At 46.2% G+C, this 18,315-nt stretch overlaps 2 protein-coding genes across 9 annotated transcripts in view; both read left to right on the top strand.

The window, feature by feature from the left end:
* Positions 1 to 12,163, top strand: part of tnikb (TRAF2 and NCK interacting kinase b) — a 30,211-nt gene extending 18,048 nt beyond the window's left edge. For 5 of the 8 annotated variants that reach the window (XM_083674844.1, XM_083674839.1, XM_083674843.1 and 2 more), the window contains 12 exons: positions 1,253 to 1,437; positions 1,598 to 1,709; positions 2,122 to 2,274; positions 3,069 to 3,174; positions 3,954 to 4,130; positions 4,408 to 4,551; positions 4,766 to 4,900; positions 5,016 to 5,116; positions 5,280 to 5,429; positions 6,162 to 6,321; positions 8,361 to 8,500; positions 8,741 to 12,163. In XM_083674844.1, coding sequence (XP_083530970.1) covers positions 1,253 to 1,437; positions 1,598 to 1,709; positions 2,122 to 2,274; positions 3,069 to 3,174; positions 3,954 to 4,130; positions 4,408 to 4,551; positions 4,766 to 4,900; positions 5,016 to 5,116; positions 5,280 to 5,429; positions 6,162 to 6,321; positions 8,361 to 8,500; positions 8,741 to 8,824 — 1,647 coding nt within the window. In that variant the 3' untranslated portion in view covers positions 8,825 to 12,163. The remainder of the gene's footprint in view (positions 1 to 1,252; positions 1,438 to 1,597; positions 1,710 to 2,121; positions 2,275 to 3,068; positions 3,175 to 3,953; positions 4,131 to 4,407; positions 4,552 to 4,765; positions 4,901 to 5,015; positions 5,117 to 5,279; positions 5,430 to 6,161; positions 6,322 to 8,360; positions 8,501 to 8,740) is intronic. The other 3 variants (XM_083674838.1, XM_083674840.1, XM_083674842.1) reach the window with 3 other exon arrangements.
* A 327-nt stretch (positions 12,164 to 12,490) lies between these two features.
* On the top strand, positions 12,491 to 18,156 carry eif5a (eukaryotic translation initiation factor 5A). Its single transcript, XM_083672951.1, has 5 exons — positions 12,491 to 12,532; positions 14,035 to 14,222; positions 14,352 to 14,456; positions 16,685 to 16,816; positions 17,095 to 18,156. Exons 2-5 carry the CDS (start codon positions 14,055 to 14,057, stop codon positions 17,158 to 17,160), a joined length of 471 nt encoding a protein of 156 aa, XP_083529077.1. The 5' UTR covers positions 12,491 to 12,532; positions 14,035 to 14,054; the 3' UTR covers positions 17,161 to 18,156.
* Positions 18,157 to 18,315: the final 159 nt, after the last annotated feature.

The raw sequence follows: 18,315 nt of genomic DNA, 5'->3' as shown, positions 1-18,315 counted from the left end.
GGGCTACAACATAAGTTATTAGTTAAATTCAAAAGTAGTTTGTGAGTTTTATTTAGTATTTGCCCCGTGCGAAGCAGTAGCAAAGTGGTGAGAACTCAAGACTGCGTCACAATAACATTAGTGGGTTTTTAGCTTGTCCCATTCAGAACCCTCCCCACCAGTAACCCACTACATTCCTAGGTCCACTATTTGGTGTGAATGGGACGTCAGGTGCATCCCTCTCTGTTCCGGTGATGTGGCTGTTGCTGATAGGATAGTTACATGTCTAGGGATCTCTCCTTCTCTTACCATCTCTCTCTTCATTTCTCATCCTCTTTTATTGTCCCTATTTTTCTCTGTCCTTTCTCTCTCTTATTGCACCCTCCCTGTCCCCCTCTGTCCTTTCTCTGTCCTTTCTCTCTCTTATTGCACCCTCCCTGTCCCCCTCTGTCCTTTCTCTCTCTTATTGCACCCCCCCTGTCCCCCTCTGTCCTTTCTCTCTCTTATTGCACCCCCCCTGTCCCCCTCTGTCCTTTCTCTCTCTTATTGCACCCCCCCTGTCCCCCTCTGTCCTTTCTCTCTCTTATTGCACCCCCCCTGTCCCCCTCTGTCCTTTCTCTCTCTTTCTCTTTCTCTTGCTTTCTCTCTCTCTTTGCCATCAGGAGGAGTTGGTAAGGCTGCCAAGACTATTAACCCCCTCTAACCCCACATGCACGCCCATGACCACTACAACCCCTCACGTGCACGCTCCTCTCTCCTCTGTCCTGCTCTCCCTCTATGTGTCCAAGAGAAGCAGACTGATTCTACTGTAGGAACTGTGTCCTGACCCTTAACCTCAGACCCCCTGCTATCCCCACTCCACCACTCCCTAGAGGCATCATGGGATCTGTAGTCTGACACCCCACTCAGTGTCCCTTCTCCCCACTCTGTCATGGCATTTTTTACCAAAAAAAGTCAATGGACCCTAAGGTCCATTTCCCGGATACAGAGTAAGCCTAGTCCTGGACTAAATAACATTTTGAATGGTAAATCTCCATTGAAGATGCATTTTAGTCTAGGACTAGACTCAATCTGTGACTGGGAAACCGCCCCCAAATTAGCATGTTTCGTCCTTGTTTCAGGTTAAGGAACCAAGTGAAGTTTGTCGAAAACAACATTAGCCACAAAATCCCCACTGACACTTAAGAGCTTTGTAGCGTCGTTGAGCTCTGGTTGCATCACATCACCCATTTGTTGACCTCGCCTATGTTTCTCCTGACCTTTTGTCCTCTAGGACCTGACTGCTCTGGCCAAGGAGCTGAGAGAGCTGCGGCAGGGGGAGGAGCCTAACCGTCCACCTGTCAAAGTGACCGACTACTCGTCGTCTAGTGAGGAGTCAGAGAGCAGCGAGGACGAGGAAGGAGAGGGCGGAGGGACTACTGACGGTTCTGTGCCCGTCAGCGACATACCACGCATTATGTGAGTGTTTGTGTGTGTATGAGGCCCTATACCAAGCTAGTTTGGGCATTTATAAGTTGTATTATTAAAATCTGTCTAAATTGTCAGGTAGCAATGCTAAATCTTTAACCTTTAATACTGTGAATCCAAATAAAGTTCTCCAAATGTTCTTCCCCCACAGGCCGTCTGCGGGTCAGAGTGGGAGTGAGTCCTACGGCATGGGAGGCCATAATGATTCCCATGGTGATTCCTATGGCAACCGTTCCAAGGACAGCACCCTGAAGATGCGCGAGGTGAGTGCCCTCTCACCTTTCACTTTTCCCCTCTGACCCCAGACCTTCACTGCACACTACTCAACACTCACTTGCCATCTCGGTGTGTGTGTGTGTGTGTGTGTGTGTGTGTTTATAGTTGAGAATGTGTGCGTGTGTGTGGAGTGGGGGAGAGTGGGGGTGCGTGTGTGCCTCTGTCCGTCTGACTGTGTGTGGTCACACTTTCTGCATTGTCACCTGCCGTCTCTCTGCTTCTTCACTCCACTTCTCTGGGTTCACCCACCCCGCATGACAGAGGGTTTCCCTGGTAGAAGTTGCTCCTGGGCACAGATGTAGGATCAACTAACCTTTCCCCAATCTTAACCCTCACGTCAATGTAAATCTCACCTGAGATCAGTGTCTAGAGTAGCCCGTCCCTCTCTCTCTGTTCCAGAAGTTTGGGGAAAGGAGGCGGAGTTCCGCTTTTGCTGACAGCAATGGTTTCCCTGGCAACGCCAATCTGTTCCCCGGCAACGCCAATCTGCCCGATCTGGTGCAGCAAAGCACCTCCCCCCTGGTCTCCCCCGGCGATGGATCTGGGGCCCAAGTAGGTTCAGTAGTCCCCTACACCCCAGCCTTCTGCAACCCTAGTCCCCTAAACCTTAGCCTTGAACACCTGGTCCTAGCCCCCTAAACCCTAGCCCCAATACACCCTAGTGCTCTACAACCTGCTCCCTTACAACCTAGCCCCCTCAACCCTAGTCCCCATACAACCTAGCCCCCTAAACCCCAGCCCCCATATATATACTCGTTTTCCCTCCATGCTTCTCAGCCAATCTCTAACCCAGTCTGTGTCTCCCATCCTCTCTGTTCATTTTTCCTGCTTGTGTCATTGTAATACATGGAACGGAATGAGGAATGGTATGTAACACATGTTTTTGATACCATTTCTCATTCCATTCCATTCCATTCCATGCATTACAATGAGCCCATCCTCTGATTTCTGCCTGCCTGCCTCCCTGGCTTGGCAGTGCTCAAGCCCCATGCTGCACAGTACAATGTCTACACTGGTGGATGTCACCCGTTAGAATACACTCATCAGAACACACTCAGTATCTGGAAATCTGTTAGAACACTCAAATGAACACTCTTCACATCTGGCAACGCGTTAGGGAACAATCAACTGTACACGCTCTGGTAGTTTGTTAGAGAGCACTCGTCTGAACATGAAGCTCCTCAGTCCAAACTTGTAACCTGTGAGAGCACTCGTCCGATCACATTGTGGATCTGGCAACCTGTCAGGGAACAGTCGCTCATCTGAGCTTGATCTGGCAACCCGTAAGTGTATACAGCAGTGTACTCAGAGGATCTGATCCCACCCTCTCTATCTCTGATTGGCAGTATGGAATGGGTGGGAGTGGATCCAAGTCCTCCTTCACACCATTCGTCGATCCGCGGGTGTACGGAACCTCCCCCACCGAGGATGATGATGAAAACTCTGCCTCTGGTGAGTCTGCTCACTGCTGCTTCAAAAAATGAAAAAAGGACAATGATTATCTTCAATGTAATTCAGAACCCAACAATCTACTGTAAATGTCCTTTTCTGCCATACCTAGAGAAGACGTTCTAGTATTTTAGTGAATTTTGTCTTGTGTGGCACCCATAAAGTTATGTCACTAGAGAAGGCACATGCTATCTTTGCCATTCATTGCATTTGTGACAGCGTGAGGGGCGCCATGTGGTCAACAATGGCAGGAAAGCATCACCCAAATGGATAAACACATGGTATTCTACTTCAATAGGTTTACCTATAAATTGTAAATGACTTTCAAGTGCATGATGCCACCTAGGGTTGACTGAGACACTGGAGCTGACTGACTGACTGACCTGAGACACTGGAGCTGTGTTGATACCGGTGATGGAGTCTTGATCTTGTGGTTTTGGTGTTGAGACCACTCAAGACCACATAAATGCGGTCTTGATCTTGTCATGGTCTTGACTCACTGCTTGACCCGCGGTTGGTCTGGGTCTGGATCTTGGGACCTATGTCTTGGTCTGGATCTTGATTTTGGCTCATGATCACGGACAAGACCTTAGTCTTTGTAGTCTATTAACTCATGTGGGATATAATGGGTTACACAACTCAAAATTGGGAATGCAGCAGCATTTTAGGCCTTCTAAGATGGTCTTGGTCTGCGTCATTTTAACAGAGTATGAATGTTGACTATACCCTCAGGGAAACCATCAGTCAACTATCTTGTCAATCTTCCATCATCATTCTTGCAGCACTGTTTGCTGACGAGCTGCTGAGGCAGGAGCAGGAGCAGGCCCGACTAAACGAGGCCAGAAAGATCTCGGTGGTCAACGTGAACCCCACCAACATCCGACCACACAGCGACACACCAGAGATACGCAAGTACAAGAAACGCTTCAACTCTGAGATCTTGTGTGCTGCTCTCTGGGGTAAGAAACTAGACCAATACATATATATACACACACACACACACAGACATACTCACACAATTATTATATGTGTATCGACTCTTTGGACAAACACTCAACACATAGACATGCAAATACACACACACACACACACTCATGAGTCTACCCATTGTGTGTGTGTGTGTGTGTGTGTGTGTGTGTGTGTGTGTGTGTGTGTGTGTGTGTGTGTGTGTGTGTGTGTGTGTGTGTGTGTGTGTGTGTGTGTGTGTGTGTGTGTGTGTGTGTGTGTGTGTGTCAGGAGTGAACCTGCTGGTGGGGACAGAGAACGGTCTGATGCTGTTGGACCGTAGCGGTCAGGGCAAGGTTTACAACCTCATCAACCGCAGACGCTTCCAACAGATGGACGTACTGGAGGGACTGAACGTCCTGGTCACCATCTCAGGTAGGCCTGACCACAACCTGACCACAACCACAACACAACAGGCACCTTCTTTGGTATGAGGAAGGAGAAAGGAATAGGAAAGGGAGGGGAAAGAACAGATGGAAAGCAGGGATGTCTATGAAAGAGAGCCTCTGTGAACTGTGTTGTCTCATTCAAACTGTCTAGTAGTGTCAGTAATTGTGAAAAATGATCCCTTTCTCCCTTTCTCTCTCAGGGAAGAAGAATAAGTTGCGTGTGTACTACCTGTCGTGGCTGAGGAACAGGATATTACACAATGACCCGGAAGTGGAGAAGAAACAGGGTTGGATCACTGTGGGGGAGCTGGAGGGCTGTGTGCACTACAAAGTCGGTACGGCACAGTGTGTGTGTGTGTCTGTGTGTCTGTGTGTGTTATGAAGGTGGTTCAGTAACCTTGCCTGAGACCTGAACAGCGTCTCTCTCTCTCCTCTTCTCTCCTCCTCCAGTGAAGTATGAGAGGATCAAGTTTCTGGTGATCGCTCTGAAGAATGCAGTGGAGATCTACGCCTGGGCCCCTAAACCATACCATAAATTCATGGCCTTCAAGGTGAGACACACACACACACACACACACACACACATACACACACACACACACACCAAGGACGAACTGATCCCCCCCCCCCCCCCCCGATTCCATCTCACTTCCTCTCTCTTTCAATAATGTCTATCCTTTTCTCTCTCTCCCTCCCTCTCTCTCTGTCTGTCAGTCGTTCACTGACCTCCAGCACAGGCCCCAGCTGGTTGACCTGACGGTGGAAGAGGGTCAGAGGTTAAAGGTCATCTACGGCTCCAGTGTGGGCTTCCATGTCATCGACGTGGACTCTGGCAACCCCTACGACATCTACATCCCCTCCCACGTAAGAGCGTGTGTGTTGGATGTGTGTGTGTGTGTGTGTGTGTGTGAGAGAGAGAGAGAGAGAGAGAGAAAGAGTGAGACATCTAATGAATGTAAAGCATCACTGCAGGTGTTAATGGAAGAATGATTCAGAATCAGACTATTACTATCATAGTGAATATGAAATACATTTAGCTGGATGTGTTTTTGTAATGTATTCTGACTGTATTATGAGTTGAGAGGGTGGTGGCATGAGTGAGTGAGAGACAGCTGGTGACTGTAAGTTTGGTCAGAGGCCGGTCGTCTGAACCAGGTAAATAAAATGTTGAAAAGATTCTCCATTGGTTCACCAGTGAACTATGATCTCTAACCCCACACTTACACTGACTACAGTCAGAGAACTGGGGAGAGATGGTAACCAAAGCAACCACACATGCCGTTTGCTTGACGGTTTGTTTTGGTTGTTATTGTCAGTTACCATGGTGATTGTGTGGAATGGACGGAGCGGGAGACTCTATTGTTGCAGCAGTTTCTCTCGCAAGAGGGTGGGGGCAGAGTGGGGGGGGGGTGTGCTGGCCCCGAGAGAGGGAGGGATGGAGCGACAGAGCTGAGGGAAGGAAAGAGGGAAGGAGGGAGGGAGGGATGGAGAGAGAGGGGGACCTGCTCTGTGCCCCCTCGTCCCGGGCTCACGACAGCCCCGCCTTCACCCCCCTGCCCTCACCCCCCACCCCCTCCCGTATATGTCATCTGGCAGATTCAGAGTCAGGTGACTCCCCACGCCATCGTGGTGTTGCCGAAGACGGACGGCATGGAGATGCTGCTGTGCTACGAGGATGAGGGCGTCTACGTCAACACGTACGGACGCATCACGAAAGACGTGGTGCTCCAGTGGGGGGAGATGCCCACCTCCGTTGGTACGTCCCAAACACGCTTACTACTGTACTACCCCCCCTCCCCTCCTCCTCTCTCTCTCAACAACCGGTCACTAGCAGGGATGTAGTGGTAAAAATACAAAATAAACAGGTGGGTAAACCCTGAATACCATGGATTGAATAGGTGGGTAAACCCTAACGCAAGTAACATTGACCTAGAAGAAAAGATGGGTAAACCCTATTCACCGAAATAAAAAGCTGGGTTTACTTGGGTTTACCCACCACTACATCACTGATCACTAGAAATACCTGCCTCTTCCTCTCTTCCTACCCTTGTCATGACAACACACACTCCTTCTTCTCCTTTCACTGTTATAGAACACACACTTTCCCCTCCTCTTCTCCTTCTCTCACTGTCCCTACTTATACATCTCCGGACACTTTTACACACTTCTGTCCCTCTTTAGCTACAGCAAATGGTCATAATTAGTTTGAAATGGAGCAGTTATCTTGCTCAACATGCTCAATAATAATGAATCACATAGAACATACTGTATGTACCCCTTGGTACACACACACACACCTACACACAGACACACACACACACACACACACGTGCATGGTCCTGGTGATGAACTTACACCCCCCTCACCCCAAACACTCCCCCCTCACCCTAGAAGAACCCCTAACCCCTCACCCCCACACTCCCTTACCCTAGAGCACTGAACTCTGCCCAGCCCCTAACCCTAATCTTAACCCTAGCCTAGCTTAGCCTAGGGAGGAATGTTTGTGTTTGTATGTTTTTGTTTTGTCTGCTGCTTTGTGTTGTTATGTCTGTTCTTTTTGTGTCCTTGTTTGATAGACCGCTTGATCTTATGATTGACTTGAATATGCACCTGTATGCCGTCAGTACTGTACCTTCAAAATCTTCAGCATAGAATGTGTTTTCTTTTGCTGTTTTATGTAGGTTTTTTCATCAGTCAGTGTCTGATCTGTCCAGTTTCATTTTTGAGTGTAGTAATTTTTTTGTTATCATATCATAAAGGAGTAGTATGACACATAATTTGCTATTAATTAAAGTCAGTGATATATGGATCCTGAGAGTCAGCAACCAAAAATAACTCTGCCTTAGCAGTATGCAAACACCATTGGCTTTCAATGATGTTTGCTAAGCTGTATGAGAGTCAACAAATATTTTTTTTGTTGTTGCTTATGCTCAGTTAGGCGGATCCATACATTGCTTGCTGGTTAGCCATGAATTTGGGTCAATTCGTTATCTGGGTGAACAACTCCCACCCCCTAATACACCAGTTTATGTTGTATTTTTCATTAATTGGTTGAAATTATATTTCTGTTTGGCTGATTATGTCTCTGTCTTGAAGCAATGTGGGTTTGTGTTGTTTTGTTTTGAGACAGCACATCATTTCCCATCAGTCCAGATGTGCTTTTGTAACGTTTATAACATGAAATACGACATGAAATACACCTTATAATGAGCTCCTCACAGCCAAACCCCTGCCCCCAGCCCCCATCACAAATATTAAAAACACCCAGTGAAACAGCTGTATTATGACCCAGAACTTAGATAGACGCCAATACACACACACACACACACACACACTCACATACATACACACACACACAGACACGCTGATCTGTTGGCCAGTCCTCTCCCTCAGCACGTGGGAACCCTGCCTTAGAGCTGGATCACTGGACTGGGAGGTAAAATCACTCATCCTCATCATAATGGTTATACCCACCATCATCACCTGTCAGCAGAGAGCCTGTAAGCAGGATTACAACCACGCCCACTATGACCCCAAGGGTTGCCCACCTTCCCCCATGATATCTTCTTTCCATAAAACCGTCTACCTGCGGTTACCCCCACCCACCTTTCTGGTGGGTGGACAGCTCAGGTGTTTAGTCCGCCGCTCAGAAACTGCTGCAATAATTTCCTCCCAGAGGCGTGGTCTGGTGGCATGGCCTCGGGGTGTGATTGGTTGAGACTGGTGGTGAGTGAGTCCTCTCCTGTCCAATCCCCTGTCTGTCTGTCCCCCCCTTCCCTTGTCCCGCCCCCGCAGCCTACATCCACTCCAACCAGATCATGGGCTGGGGAGAGAAGGCCATTGAGATCCGCTCCGTGGAGACGGGACACCTCGACGGAGTTTTCATGCACAAGCGAGCTCAGCGACTGAAGTTCCTGTCGGAACGGAATGACAAGGTGTGTGAGCACACACAAACACACACACATTAAAGATGCAGTCATTCTTGGGCATGACAGGGCTAGTTTGACTCGGTTTGAGCCAACAGGATGATGACAAACATGTGAGGTCACACAGGAAACTATAAGGGATGAAGGATGACACCGCAGACAGGAAGCTGTCAAAGCACAGACAGTTATCAAACCAGACAGGGAGCAAACCAGGCTAACTGTCCTCTCTTCCTGTGATGCTTTGTGCAGGTGTTCTTTGCCTCTGTGCGTTCCGGCGGCAGCAGCCAAGTCTTCTTCATGACCCTCAACCGAAGCTCTATGATGAACTGGTAACCCTCTCCTTTACCATACACCCTCCGCTTCATTCTGTTACCTCACTGACCAGAGGAGAGGATGGAAGGATAAAGAGAGAACAGAGACAGGCAGATCGATGAAACAGAGACAGGATCGCCAAAGGAGAAACCATCTCCCAGCCAGCGCTCAACGCCAACAAGATGCCTGCAGTACAACCTCCCTCCACCGGGGGCACCAGAGAGGAACACCTAATTCCATTCTAATGTGACTCTCTCTCTCTGTGGTCTATTTAAGCTCTCCTGGCAAGTGTTTTTTTTTTTTTTGAGGTGGTCATTGGACAGGACATGGTGGCGTAGTCACCCTCATGGGGTCAGAAACCTTCATGAGTCTTGACATGACCCTTAACCCCTGAGTGGTGACGGTGGGGGGGTTGTAAATTCTTGGCTGCAGCAGCACTGGAAAAATAAAGGACTTATCACCAACAATTACAAAAAACTATAAAAGTATACCCTGGCATAGATGCCACCCGTGTTCTAATTCACATGCCCCCTCTTTCCTCTCTGTCAGTTCTATTTCTCCTAGTTCTACTCTATGTGTGTTGGACATCTGTAATACTCACTTAACGATCTGGAACAGACCCTGCTTCCCAGACAGGCACTCTGAGACTGTGACAAAGGAACAGTGAAAAGAGGAAAGAAGGTAAGGCGGCCTAAATTCGGCCATCTTATCTTCCTCTTTTGTGTAAAGCTGTTCATTCCTCTGTACCTCACAGAGTGAAGAGACAGAAACGGATGTTTCGGTTGGCTAACAGTCAGAGCTTCCATCTTACATCATCTGTTCCTCGCTCAGTTAATTCATCTGCTTCTGTACATTTGCATGGTGACGCGTATAAAACCTGTCACCACTTATCATCTATGAAGTGTAAATTAAGGCAATACACATTGGGAGCTGACTGGATAATAAAGAAATCCAGGAAATGTGATGGTGAAATGGTTGGTTATCTTTCTGAATCTAACATATTAGTGTCAGTAACTTTGGTTGAGGGTTGGTTACTCAAACTATCTTTAGGTGGGAAAGTGGAATGTCCACAATATGAATCTCAACCATTTCCGTTGAATCAAATTTAATCTAGGATATTGTGTCTGAATCTGTGCTATAAGAGCTGCCAAGGTAGTTGTTGAAAGTGGAGGAGAGTCTGTATGTGTTGACTGATCCAATGTTGAAAAGCTACTGATGTGGCACTGTAAATGGGGGAGGCTAACTGCCCTAACCATATCAGTGTCAAGAGATCTGAAAGGGCGGGATTTGTGTTAATATAATGGCTCCACAACACCACCTAACAATTCAATAGGTCAAATAGATTTTCTGCCATTTTGCTCTAACCTATCCAGCCCTTTTAGATCTGTGAACACCGCAAGGGTAGAGGATAGGGGCTAGGGGACCATGCACGATGCTGTCTCACTGACATGAGCAATTCTAAGGGAAAATGATAAGCATTGCATTATGATGATATCTTACTGATCATTTAGAGAAAACAAATTGATGTTAATGTTATAAGGCTTCATTGTCTTTCTACTGAATAGAAGAAATGGTTTTAAGAATTCCTAAATGAAAAAGAACAATATGTTTTTATTGTGGTATAATTTGTATTTGTATTTCAACTTTTTTGTAAGTATCAGACTGTGAACACGTGTGACTTGTCTTCCCTGCAAACAGGACAGGATTTTCTGCTGCCACTGTTACGGCTGTCTGTCTGTGTGTATGTGTGTGTGTGTTTGTGGGGGGGCGGTTGGGTGTGTGTGTGTGTGTGTGTGTGTGTGTGTGTGTGTGTGTGTGTGTGTGTGTGCTTTCACCTTGTCTGAATCACTGGGATCAATAAAAACCCAACCTCTGACAAGGAACACACTCTGTGATGATGTTTCCAACCTAAATGTCCCGTCCTTGTACAGAAACACTCTTTACAGCTTTCTCCTCACTCTCCCTGTCTGGATGTCTGTCCTGTAAAATACACAGCATTATTTCACACTGTTGGCAATGTCATTTAGCCTGAATGCCAATTCAAGCCCTACACCTTATTGGTTAACACATAAGGCATTCAGAGGGGGCATCCCTCTCAGTTGAACAAAGCTGTGAGACTTCAAGGGCAGTGCTGCATAAACAAGCCAAAGTGATAGGTCAATCTGAAAAGGGGTCACCCAATCAGCATAAAGTCAACCCCTCATGACTGACTTGATGTGCTGACAACTTCAAAGAATTGTACCCAGACTCAGCGAAATGCCTGTACAGAGTCTGGATGACGCCAGGGTAAACGTCATTAAGATTAACCCCCCCCCCCCAAATCCCCATGTTCAACTCCTTCAACACAGGCCTACATGCAAACACACACAGACTCTGAGGGTTTATAAAAGATCCCACCAGTCTGACACACTGAACCTCTGATTTGACAGTTCGAACCCTGCTTTCACCTATCAGAGTTCTGTTGTCATGGAAACATGGTGTGATTGCTCTGCTAAAGGTGCATATACAGAAATTCCTTTGTTATATCAGTTGTGACTTAATGTATTTTTTTTTATTTTACACAAAAGCCAATATCAATACTTTGTCTATGTGGAGTCACAGGTGTTTCTCTGTCTCCTCCGATTTCATGAGTTCAGCTGTGTACAGTACTTTCTGCTATGTATGTTAGAATTATCCTGGTCCCATCCGTATATGTGCATCAGCCAAAATCCTATATAACCATTGTTGTCATGCCAAGTCAGACTTCATGGCATGATGATGACAGTCATAGGAGTTGGCTAAAGCACACACAGGTGAAACCAAGCTGTGCTAGAATGCTCAAGGTGCTTCAACTCCAATGCTTTGTATGTGAGCAGTTCTCTTGCTGTGGAACTCTGACTCTGAGGTATCTTCTGTCTGCATGTAGAGGTCTGGGAAGAGGCAGGGCTGCAGTAGACTATATACCAGAGGTGCTAGGACTTTATTTGACCTCCCGGTATTTGCACAATGCGATATATTTATATTTTAATTAGTGAGTAGAATGTGATTAACCGTTGAAAACGAGGAAACAATATTAGGATGGTAGCTGTACACTGGGTCCTTGCCTCCGCAGAGAGTTTAGCAATAAAAACGCTACTTATTTAATTTCTGGTCTTTGATCTGTTGTTATTTTCCTTGGTAGAAACAGGTGGGCAGAGGTAGCAGTCTGATGCCGATGTGAGCATGGATGGATGTGTTTATAAATAGTGGTTAATGTGACTCCAGTTGCATCATCATGTTTTTCTGACTTTTCCTTGTAGCCCACTCTCACTTATGTTTGAAATGACCACATGCATTTACATATGTTCTGTTTTTCTAAATAAACTGACAAGTTAAACATTAGCTATGTGTAAGGACAGTTATTCCACCCTCCCTTCCCCCATCTCTCTCTCTCCCCCCCACACACACAGTCATCATTTTTACTGAATACAGCCTTTTCCCTTTCACCCTTTTATGTGTAGTTTGTGATTCTGTTCATGAAAGTTAACACTTACCTACTCTTTGGCTTAATTCATGAACTTGACACTGCTGAACCAGAGAGGTTTATAAAAAGAGTAAATACTCTCTTTGACTGAAACCATTCTCTGGATCAGCTTTGCTCATCATGATCTGCACGTCAACCGGAACCCATATAAAAGTACCTCCCCCTCTACGGATGCCGCAGTAAAATTGGTCGCGCTTGCGCAGTCCCGTTCCTCTTTTTCTTGGAAGGTAAGTGTTGCATGGCGCGTGTTTCTCCCCACTGGGCAAAATAGAGCACAGTAAATAGTTTTATGTCAGTTAAATTTTTACTTGTCGGGTTTGCTTAAGTTTGTAGCGGTCGGAAATGAAGGCAGAGGGTCAAAAAGAAGTTTGTTTGATGCGTGTAGGTGTACAGAGGAGCAGGGTGTGGGTCCATGTTTCACGTTTCTGAATCCACGCCACGGCTCGAATGAAAAGGAGAGGCATGAGGCCTTTCCGCGCGCTTGGTGGAAGTTGCCCGTTATGTCGATGCTGCTAGCAAAAGCTAGCTAACGAATGTTGACATCAACTTGTCTGTGATAAAAACGCCTGGATGGTGTCTAATGAATGGAAGTGCCGTAGACATCGCATTCTGAAAATAAACAGTTTCTGTTGACGAAGCTTTACAGTTAGGTAATCGGTTGCTAGCTAGCCAACGTCATTTGTTCGTAATGTGAGTTGGCCAGTTGCCTAACCATACGGTTAGCAAGTTAGTTGGCTATTGCAGTTTAATTCTAAATTAATGTTAGATTATTGAATCATCCCCACGTGACTTACACTTTAGTTAACGTTTGCCGGGTTGATCCCTGCAGTTCACCAGTGGTACCAGCTATTTAACGTTGGCTAGCAAGCGAGGCCAGCTGCGCATGATAGCCTCGTTTCCACGCTTAGCACATCTTGTAAACTGTTTCTGGTGCGGCTTAGCTACTTACATTGGAAGTAGTTAACGTTTTACGTGGGGGGTTATAGGCAGTAGTTTGCTGATTTGGCAAATATTCGGCATGTGATGTCCTAATATTTCGACCGTACCGCCGTGGATAGCCAAGTTTTTCCTGCCAACTTATTTGATATAGCGTGCAGGCCTGCCTTACCAGCTAGCTTATTGTTAGCTTTTAATGCTAATGTTGTTGAATTCCTCACTGAAGGAAGTCTCTAGTCAAGTGATCTACTCGTGGCTCTAGGATGCCACTTGTGGTGGCTATAACAAGCTTGCGTGCGAAGTGGGTCTGCTGTTTATTTGCCTAGTTGGCCACGAGCGTCCCGTGCAGGGCCTCGCCGTTATTCACCGAGCCACCATGATGCGGCATGTTTCCGCCTCCTGGGGAAGGCACGGGCCAAACCGAGACACGTGGATAGGGCGTTGGATCTGTAATCAGACTGTTCTGACGTAGACCTCGCGATGAAACTGTGAAATTGAATTCCTTTGCCGAATCACACGTGCAGAGATGCTCGTCATTCACATTGTCATATACTCCGTATGTCCGCTAAAGTGTTATGTTGAATGGCCCTCATACCGCCAACGCTTAAGTTCTACTTTTAAGTTTTTATATCCATTGTAAGCCCAAGCTTGATTGCCAAATGTAGGAATGACATCTGAGTTAGGTAGGTTGTGCATTTACACCCAACCCTTCCATTACCTAGTGTTGCACTCTTCTGCATGTCTGTTGATGTAATGTCTTATCTGACTTAACCTCCTCTGTCCACCTGAATAGTGCACCTGACCCATCGCACCATGGCAGACCCCGAACTTGACTTCACATCCGGCGAGTCCGGCGCCTCCACCACCATCCCCATGCAGTGCTCTGCTCTGCGCAAGAACGGGTTTGTGGTGTTGAAGGGACGCCCCTGCAAGATCGTGGAAATGTCCACCTCCAAGACCGGAAAGCACGGACACGCAAAGGTTCGTCGTGTTTTTTCAAGTAGGCCCATGTACTGTGTGACAATTTTGGTATTAGATGTTGAATGGAACTTGGGTGCCTTTTTTGTTATGAGTTGTCCACTTAATAAGTTTCACTCCTCCTGTCTGTAGGTTAACATGGTCGGTATTGACATCTTCACCAACAAGAAGTATGAGGACATGTGCCCCTCCACCCACAACATGGATGTGCCCCACATCAAGAGGAGTGACTTCCAGGTCAGTCTGACATCACTTCCCATCATTGCATCAACCCATTTCTCATCTAATATACCTAACCCAGCTATCATGGTACATTCAGGTCCTCCTCGGAAACTTAAGGCTTACCACCAACATTTTGTGTGGAACTTTAAATCAATTTAATTTTCTCGGAACAGGGAAACTCAGATCCATAAATTGCAGAGTTTGGACATTTCCTAAGTTTCCTATCCAGAGGACTTGAATACAGCATTACTCCAATTGTATAAGAACTGGAGACTTGGTGCATTAATTGTTAAAGGCTGCCCTAGTGATTTGCTCAAGCGTGTTGGCTGACTGCCTTCCCAGTGTGTCAGTGAATTGTGATAACGGCACCACACTCACACCTAATGTGTTCCAATGCCACCTGTGAGGTGGTGAAACGATACTGGCCAGCCTCCAGGGATGATAACTGTGGGGCCTCTAGAACTCATAGACATGTCGTCACCCTGGACCCCCCCCACCCCCCGGTGTTCTGGCTTTACTCCCAACATGCATGGTCAAACTACCATTCCCCAGTTTCCAATTGGCTCATTCAACCTCTTTCACTCCAATTACTTTCATGGCTAGTCTTCTTGCCCTGAGTAACATACCAGTGCATCACATCGCATTAATTAGTAAGGCCCTTTAGTGTGAAATGTACAGATTAACTTGTGAATGCCTGCTCTGGTGAAAGAGCTGGTCCCTCAGGCATTTACTGTGCAATGTTTAGAGGAGGATGTCACGCCAAGGGAATATGTTGATGTATGATGCGTTCGATTTCCCTCTGTGCCTGAATGGCCTGATGGAAGATTGAGAGGACAGAGTATAGCTGAGGCTTCAGTTTCGATCAGCCATAGGTCTGCCGTGTCTTTATTCTACCCCATTTCACAATGCAGCGATGAAGCTGTGATTAGAGCTGTTGTACTGACCACAATGGTTTGTTTATCTTACTGGGGCTATATTGCCCCCCTCCCCCAAAAACACACACACACCTCCCCTGCTTTTGTTTCTCTGCATTGTCAGCACAAACCCCTCCATTGGTCCACAGTAAGATGTCATCGTAACCCCTCCCCATCCTGTGTTGTGACACTGGGTGGGTGGGCGGGCACCAAAAGCATGGAGATGTACCACAGTGGAGAGCTGTCACTATCTGTATATGTTCAACCCGCCATCTGTATTCGGATCATTGAGTGGGTGTGGCTTAAACATGAGGTGTCCTGAGAAGTTGTCTTTTTTTCAACATGGGTCTATATAAATTGAGACAGGAATTACCACAACAACTTCACAAACATATTAGGCCTAATGATGGTGTTTCTTAAACAATTGTCTTTGTACCATCAAGCCAGAAAACATTGTATTTCTAATACAGCCTACAGTAAATGTATTCCTGAAGCAGCTTTTCATTTTTCCGAATTTATGTTCAGAGATTTATTTAATGCTAAAATAAGCTCTGAATGTAAATTGACTGATGTAATCGTTTCTCAAGAATTCACTTGACTCTATCAATCTACTCAATCTGTTAACAGTCAATGCTATGCCATAGCTGTTCAGGTCAACAAACATTCAAAATGTTGTACATTTTTTGACAGTTTGGAACACAAGCTGGATGGCGTAGCCAAGTTTCCCTGGAGAAAACAACTGCCCATGTTTGCTAGCAATGGGGCAAAGTTGTCTGGAAAGCTAATGATTTTCAATGTGAGTGACCTGGTGTCTTAAAAAAAAAAAACTTTGTTCAGTCACAACTTTATTATACATAAGGAAAAGTAAATGGGGGGGGGGGGGGGGGGGTGCGGGGCGGACGGACGGACAGGCAAAAGGGAACATATTGCTTCTCTCCATGCTTACCGCAACTGAGTGAGCACAACAGCACCTCCCACATGTTTTCTCTCAGCTGCCACTCACTCCATGTGATCTCCCCCAGAAATTCTAAATAATGAAGTTGATATTCTGTATTTTTGTGTCATGTTATTCATGCATATCCAAATATCTGATTCAGGTCAGGGGGTCAGCTACTAGCCCATGCCCCTGCAGAATGGAACTCTATGTACAGTTGTAGTGTAGTTTTGCCTGACTATGCAAGATGACCCATGGACTCTACTAAAGTTTTCAGGGATCAGAAATGATGACCACTGCTTGTCTCCTGTCTTTTACCAAGCTCTCAACACAGTAACGTGTGTGTAACTTGTGTTTACCTCCTGTTTAACAAGTGTGTTCCCTTCACTCACCAGCTGTTGAACATCTCAGATGGCTACATGTCCATGTTGGCTGACAATGGAGATGTGAGGGAGGACTTGCGTGTCCCTGAAGGAGACCTCGGTAAAGAAATCGAGGCGAAATTCGCAGCTGGAGATGAATTCCTGGTGAGTATCTGTTTGATTGGAGATTCAATTTTTGTTTGTTTTAAACTTGGTGTAGGATTCAAGTGTTCAGAGGAATGTGGTCGCGTTTCAGTCCCGTTTGTGTAGCCCATGCATCTTTGCAGACAATTTTAGGTTTATGGAGTAACGTCTTTGGTTCCAGTTCCATTCTTTATAGAGAGGTTATATTGGCAGAGCAACTGACTAAAAGCCAACCAGGTGCCTTTACTAACCGTTGCTATGTGAGGAACTGTTAACCAATCATGACCGTCTGCCCCCAGGTTTCTGTGCTGGCTGCCATGGGGGAAGAGTGCGCCACGGCCATCAAGGTGATGACCACAAAATAGGAAGGCTGACTGGGCTGCCCAGGCGACAAGCTCCACCCGCAACAACCAGTCTCTTGCATTCTTATTGGTTCTGTCACCAAAGCGACGGCCTTCACAGACAACCTCAATCATTCTGTTGTGATTATCTTTTGTTTTTCTCATTTTTTTTGGTTCCTCTCTCTCCGATGCTGTGTCGGACTGTCCCACTGCGGCTCGCTGCCAAGTGGCATTCTGCCGGATCACTGAGGTTTTGTTTAGTAATAATCTACTTTATAAAAAATACGTAAACATTTTTCTTTTGACTTCTTCCTCATTCCTCTTTTTATTTTTGCCTTCGAGATGTTGGTCTTGCCACTTACATTCCTGAATGTTTAAATAATAATGATGGGATCCAGCTTTTGTATGATTATTTTTTTATATTCCTTAGATTGAATAGAGCAGGTCTGATGCTTTTAGGGGGATGGAGGGGTGGGGTTGTGTTTGAGTTAAAAGTAAGAGTGTGGGGGGGGGGGAGAGGTGGCCCCTTTTACTAATGCTGAACTCTGTTTGGTTTAGGTTTAATTGTCCCCCCTCTGGCTGCCATACTGCTTCCCAACATGATCTCTGCTCTGGCTCCTAGGTGGATCGGACGCAATTCCGCTGCCTTCTCCCAAATGCAGGAATGCCAGTGGTTAGCACTTATGAGCACTCTTGAGGTCTATCCCTAGCATTTAAAAATTCTACTATCAAGGAAAATGACACTTTTCACAAAAAGATGGAAAAAAAGGAAAACAAACTTCAGTGATTTCTCCTCTCAATGCCGGTCTCTGTCTGTATAGAAGTCTGAGGGACGTGAGGGCCCTGTGCGCTTACCTCTGTTACCACGGCAGCCAGGCCCTGCCCGGCTGTCCTGGTCATCCCATAATAGAAAGTGTCTGAGGAGTGAGTGTAGCGGCGTTGCAAGCTTAATTTGTTCACTCGAGGCCTTTGTCACCTGACTGGAGATGGCAAAAAAATAAAGTTCAAACAAACAAAGTACTAGTTTGTGGTGTTTTTTTATTGTCTATTGATTGATCATGTGAATGTCACATTGTTTTAACAAATAGTTGAGGGCTACACAACATTTTCACAGCATATAATAGCCTTGAGACATCTGCAGGGATTGTGCAGAGACGGTGTTTAAAAGTGATGGCTCCC

The sequence above is a fragment of the Argentina silus genome (assembly GCF_951799395.1).
Source record: "Argentina silus genome assembly, chromosome: 1".
NCBI classification, from domain to species: Eukaryota; Metazoa; Chordata; class Actinopteri; order Argentiniformes; family Argentinidae; genus Argentina; species Argentina silus.
Note: the sequence above shows the minus strand (reverse complement) of the source record. Positions and strands in the feature narration are given on the sequence as shown.